Source organism: Lolium perenne, chromosome 4 (genome assembly GCF_019359855.2).
Source record: "Lolium perenne isolate Kyuss_39 chromosome 4, Kyuss_2.0, whole genome shotgun sequence".
Lineage (NCBI taxonomy): Eukaryota > Viridiplantae > Streptophyta > Magnoliopsida > Poales > Poaceae > Lolium > Lolium perenne.
In genome coordinates this window covers 6,453,194-6,458,938 of record NC_067247.2, presented here as the reverse complement: position 1 = coordinate 6,458,938, position 5,745 = coordinate 6,453,194, and the positions used below count along the sequence as shown (strand labels likewise).

Sequence of the window (5,745 nt, the reverse complement as noted above, 5' to 3'; positions counted from 1 at the left end):
GCTTGCGAGTAGCGGCCTCACTGGCGAGTTCCGCGGCTAAGTCATAGAGATGTCAGAGATGGTGTGGCTCCATAATCTGAATTTCAACACCAACAACTTCTCCGACGAGACTCTTCCGGTTGCTTTTGCTGGTGTTCCTAGGGTTGTGCGGGAACAATCTCATCAGGTCGCTCCCGGCGGAGCTCGTGATCACTCGCCGGTGCTGAGGGACATCTAGGTGGACAACAATGACCTCTCTGGCGCGATACGGGAGGTTGTCTGCCGAACCGTGGCTATATACGTATCGGGTTTGGATATGGGTTTGGCTTTGGGCTTTAAAGCCCAAACTGAGTTTGGGGGAGGGGGTTGTCCTAAGCAGACCTATTGCATGAGATACTACCTGAAAAACGTGAGTTCGTTACACGTATTTTTATCCAGTCAAGTCAAGACCACTATTCATTCTGTACATATCATATAGTTTGTGCAAAGAAACGTTCTGGTGCACATGATACTTTCCTCATGAGCTAGCTAAGAGGAGAGCTAGCGAGCGGCAAACTGTACATGGAGAGCTATAGCGAGCAGCGAGCTGTATACGCGGCGCGTGCGGCGCCGCAAAAGAACGTGGCTCGTACGCGGATCATAAGCGGCGTACTGCCTAGTTAGTGCGGACATACGCGTGCTCCCGCGGTGCGTCCCGCAGGCATACGAGTACATCTAGTAGTAATGAGTTTGACTTGTTGCTGTCGTCGTTCGACTCGGACTATACACTATAGCTCGCGGGAATCGGCGTCCGACTCCGACTGGCCCTAGCTTGCATTGATGGCGCATATATATTCATGCATGACTCTGTCTCGCTCGAATAACCGTTGTGCAGAAGCCGCAAAATACACGATGGGAGCAGTATTGTCCTTGTTCGCCGTCGTCGCCGATGCAGCCAGGGTGGCCGCGCAATGGAGGTTAATCCCACCAGACGCCGCCCCCGCTGTCAGCGACCAGCATTGGTGTGACCTGCCAGACGACCTCTTGTTCACCATCATGTCGGCGCTGGACGTCCCCGATCTCCGGCGCTCCGGCGCGGTCTGCGCGTCCTGGCGGCAAGCCCACAAAGCCTTCAACCTCGCCGCCCTGGAAAAGGCTCCGTGCCTCCTCTATGCCTGCGAGCAGTACGGTCCCAACGACGTCGCACTTTACTGCCCCACCGCCGACGCCACCTTCCGGGTCCCCTTCCCGGGGCAGCCCCACTATAAGCGGGGCTTCACCTTCTCTTGTTCCGGCGGCTGGGTGTTCACCACCGACGAGGTCGGCAACCCATACCTCCTGAACCCCCTCACCGGTGTCCACGCCACGCTCCCTCCAATGAAGACCATCTACGACAGAGCCACCTACTACGACGACCATGGCAAGCATGTCTGGAAAGCTAACCCCGACGGCGGTGGCTTAGACAGCTATAGTTGGGCCCGACATGACTTGTATCTTCGCGTCGCCATCTCATCCGCTGCCAAGGTGACGGAATGCGTCGTCTTGATCGCGCACTACCCAGATCGTAGGCTCTCCTTCGCCAGGCCTGGAGATGAAGACTGGACGTTGCTCAACGAGCATACGCGCACCGTCTGCGACGTCCTTTACAATGACAATGATGGCTTGTTCTACATTCTCTATGCTCGTGGTTCCATCTCTGCATTAGATCTCAGCGGGCCTGCACCATCACCGACCACCACGATCCTGCCCCGCATGCTAGATGCGCCCAGGTTCTGTGACATGTACCTCGCCATTGGGCCATCAGGCCAACTCCTGCAGGTCTGGAGGGAACACAAAGATACTCCAGACAGCTGGGATGGGTACACTTACGAAGACATCGTGGGCGGGGCATGTGAAGGCTGCGTAGATTTCGCAGGCGAAAATGACAACGATGTCAAGTCAAGGGCCGAAGACATAGACGAAGAGGAAGACGCACCCTACCAAGTTGACACGGCCGACCAAGAGATTGATGCATCGCAACTGCTCCGCGAAGGCATGGACATGCCACATCGGCTTTTGTACGAGGTCGCCACGAATGAGCTCCTGGTCTTGGAGGTCGATACTGAAGAGGACAAGTTGGTGGAGCTGAGGGATATTGGAGACTACGCGCTCTTCCTCGGGCTCAACTCCGCCGTGTGCATTCCGACTAAGCATTTTCCCGTGTTCCAACCAAATTGTGCCTACCTCACCGACGATTGCACTATCTACACAGCCCAATGCTGCGAAAAGACCTTGGCGTTTGGAATATCAAGAAGAGGACTATGCAAAAACTTGCCGGCGTGTTGCCGAACCTGCATCCTTGGCTACATTTACCGGCTCCAATCTGGATCATGCCCAAGTTTTAACTTTTTATTTGTGGATATTGAGCAAAGCCAAAGTTAACAACGCGTTGTTATCAGATATTCGTGTTGCATACATATATGTGTGCGGTGGAAAGTTAATATACAAGGCATTGCTTCACATATTATACTGATTCCTTCCCGATTTTTTTCTTATGACCGTTAGGGAGACACATGGCGACTCGACCGGCGATTCCGCCACTAGGTGACAAAGATTCATCCATCATATAACCAAGTCCGCTACTAGAATCATCTGACTCGTCTCCAGGAAACTCAATTTCTTTTGAGAAACACAGTACAAATGTAGACACTCACATACACGCGCATACACTCACTCTATGAACGTAGACGCTCACATACACTCACCCCTTTTCCTAGTAGTGGCACACCCTACTCCTACTAGCACCTTCGGTAGACTGAGCCAGCGGATTGGATCTTGAAATTGACGAAATCACCACAGGCGCCTCGCTGTCGACGGGAACGTTGCCTCCCACTGAATCAAGAAACTCAATTTCAGGTCCCTTCTCTACCTCACAAACACCAGACCTTAGCTCCGCCATTTCCTACAAAAATTCACAACTTGCATAAAATTCCAACAAAAGTTAAAATGGTCATATTTTCGCAGACATCACGAAGGTGATTTCTCATAGACTTGCCAACGTGAGCACCAGAAGAACGAAACCACCCACCACTCTAGCACTCGATGCGTCGGAGGAATAAACCTACCACCACCACGGTGGTTGATGCGCCGGAGGAGGAAGAAACCCACGTGCAAGTACAAGAGAACCCTAACCATAGCCTCGCCGGGAACAGACAGTACCCTCCGTCGATGGACTGGCCAATCTGGTTGATCACCGGCGACGGGGGAGATGGCCGAAGCGCGTAGCGATTCCGTCCTCCGGCGGCAGATCCCAGCCGAGAGGAAGAACCCTACCCCCACCACGCTGGTTGATGTGTCGATCACCACTAGGGTTTCAAAACAGAAGGAAAATGCACGAGGTGGGGCGGTGCTTAGGCGGATTAGATCGCCAACTGCCCACGTGACTTTTTTTTCAAACGCGACGTACATATGCCGTAGCAATACATACGAGTCTACATGGGATAGATATGGGTTTTGGCGGGCCTAACGCAGGAAAAAATAAAAAACCGACTATAACCCTTCAACTTCGCTTAAGGGGGGAGCACCGAAGCAGCCCTCGAGCTATCCATATACGAATGGAGTGCCAGTACGAGCTATCTTACTCAAAATGGACCAGTAAGCTCCTTTGTCTAAGAATAAAAACAAAGTTTCTTTCTGTCCTTTTGAAAGTGAATTAATTCCATCTAAAAAAGTAAGTTAATTCGATGTACAACACAGCGCACATATAGAAAGCAGGTCAAGTGGTTTAACCTCCGCACGCATGCGCCAACTAGTATTCTTCACGAGCAATTGCCAACTAGTAGGACTTCCTTTATGCGGACATATGGAGAATTGGAGATAAACATGACCAACTTGATTACGTTGAAGAACAATAAGAGAACATATAGATCAATAACCTAAAACGTTAAATTGACACAAGAAACATATGCCTATTCGTACAAGGCGCAACCGAAATTATTTCTCCTAACACACATCAGTGACGATGATTCTAAAATCCTTGTCTAGATAAATTATTCCCTTTATCGAAAAAGATAAATTTCAAGCACATGTTGGAGAACCAGTAGCTAAAACCTTGGCATGATCCAAATTGGAGCAGGCAAATGTAGCCAAGGATGTAAGTTTGGCCACACATCGCCAAGTTTCTGCATACTCCTCTTTTTGATATTCCATATACCAAGATCCTTTCTTAAAATTGGACCGAAGTTAATACAGTCGTCCGTTAGGTAGATGCAGTTTGGCTCGAACACCTGATAGTCCTTAATTGGGAGGCACACTGCGGAGTTTCGCCCGATGAAGAGTGCATGGTCTCCAATGTCTTTTAGCTCCACCAACTTTTTCCTTTCCTTGTCAACCTTGAACACTAATATCTCATTCGTTGTGACCTCGTCGGTGAGCCGATGTGGCAAGTCGATACCTTCACGAAGCCATTGGGAGAAATCAGTCTCTTCGTCCGTCCTGATGGCTTCATGGAGCTCGTCTTCCTCCTCATTTGTTTCTAGATCACTTAGCTTGTTCTTGTTGTTGTCATCTCGGCCTAGAAAATCGATACGATCCTTGCATGCCCCATTCATGATTTCTTTGTAAACATCGCGATACTTGCGTGGAGAATCTACGTGTTCCCAGTTCCTCCATACCTGCAGGAGTTCACCAGATACCCCAAGGGCGAGGTACATCTCCCTACACTTGGGCTCGTCTAAAACCCGGCGCATGATAGTCTTCGTTGTTGGTGAGGGCCCGCTCAGATCTAAAGTACAGATGGAACCACGGCCGTAAAGAATGTAGAACAAGCCATCGCTCTCATTGTAAAGAATGTCGCAGACGGAGAACGTACGTTCGGAGAGCAAGGTCCACTCATTGTCTCCCGGCCTGGTGAATGATAGCCTACCGAATGGCATGTGCACAATCAAAACGGTGCATTGTGTCACATCGGCAGCGACAGACATAGCGACCCGGAAAAACACTGAGTGTCGCGCCCAGCTAAAGCAAGGCAAGCTACCTTCCTCTTCCTCAGGGTCTGTATCCCATACATGCTTATGCCTGCCATGTTCGTCGTAGTAGTTGTCACGTTCGTAGATTGTGTTGACCGGAGGGAGCGTTGCCTGGACGCCAGTGATCGGGTTGAGGAGGTACGGGTTGCCGACTGCGTCTGTGGTAAACACCCAGCCCCTAGGACACGAGAAGGTGAAACCTCGCTTATAGTGCGGCGGCCCCGGGAAGGGGACGCGGAAGGTTGCATCGCTGATGGGGCAGTACAGGGCCAGGTTATTGGGCCCGTACTGCTCGCCGGCGTAGAGCAGGCACGGCGCCTGCTCCAGCGAGGGGAGGCGCAAGGCCTTGTAGACGCGGCTCCATGACTTGCATACGGCGCTGCAAGGCCGGAGATTGAGGACGTCGAGCGCCGCCATGATTGTGAGCAAGATGTCGTCTGGAAGGGTGGACCAATAGTCGTAGTCCTCGTCATGGTCGTCAGTGGCGGTTATCCTCCCTTGCGTGGTTGCCGTGGCCGCGGAGGCGACAGCGGCGGCGGAGGTCGACAAAGCTGCTACCATGTTGTTGTATTTTGGCTGCGGACGGTACACGCCTTGTATGCAATATATAGGACAGAAGGCAACGAAAAGACCAACGCATATCCGAACAAATCCAGAAAAGTTCGATCGCAACTCTACCGTAGGTACATACATATACAACGGGATATTTGTTAGTTTGTTCGATCCATGTAGGACAACAAGTCATCTCTATACACGAATCTATGTTTCGTGCGTCCTGAAA

At 51.2% G+C, this 5,745-nt stretch overlaps 2 protein-coding genes across 2 annotated transcripts; one reads left to right on the top strand and one right to left on the bottom strand.

The window, feature by feature from the left end:
- The first annotated feature begins 870 nt into the window (after positions 1-870).
- On the top strand, positions 871-2,379 carry LOC127346522 (uncharacterized). Its single transcript, XM_051372816.1, has one exon. It carries the CDS (start codon positions 871-873, stop codon positions 2,377-2,379), a length of 1,509 nt encoding a protein of 502 aa, XP_051228776.1.
- Positions 2,380-4,040: 1,661 nt separating this feature from the next.
- On the bottom strand, positions 4,041-5,525 carry LOC127346521 (uncharacterized). Its single transcript, XM_051372815.1, has one exon. The coding sequence runs from the start codon at positions 5,523-5,525 to the stop codon at positions 4,041-4,043; it is 1,485 nt and encodes a 494-aa protein (XP_051228775.1).
- Positions 5,526-5,745: the final 220 nt, after the last annotated feature.

Excerpts from the sequence above, each read along its gene's own strand:
- LOC127346522 (XM_051372816.1), top strand. The coding sequence starts at position 871 with ATGGGAGCAGTATTGTCCTTGTTCGCCGTCGTCGCCGATGCAGCCAGG.
- LOC127346521 (XM_051372815.1), bottom strand. The coding sequence starts at position 5,525 with ATGGTAGCAGCTTTGTCGACCTCCGCCGCCGCTGTCGCCTCCGCGGCC.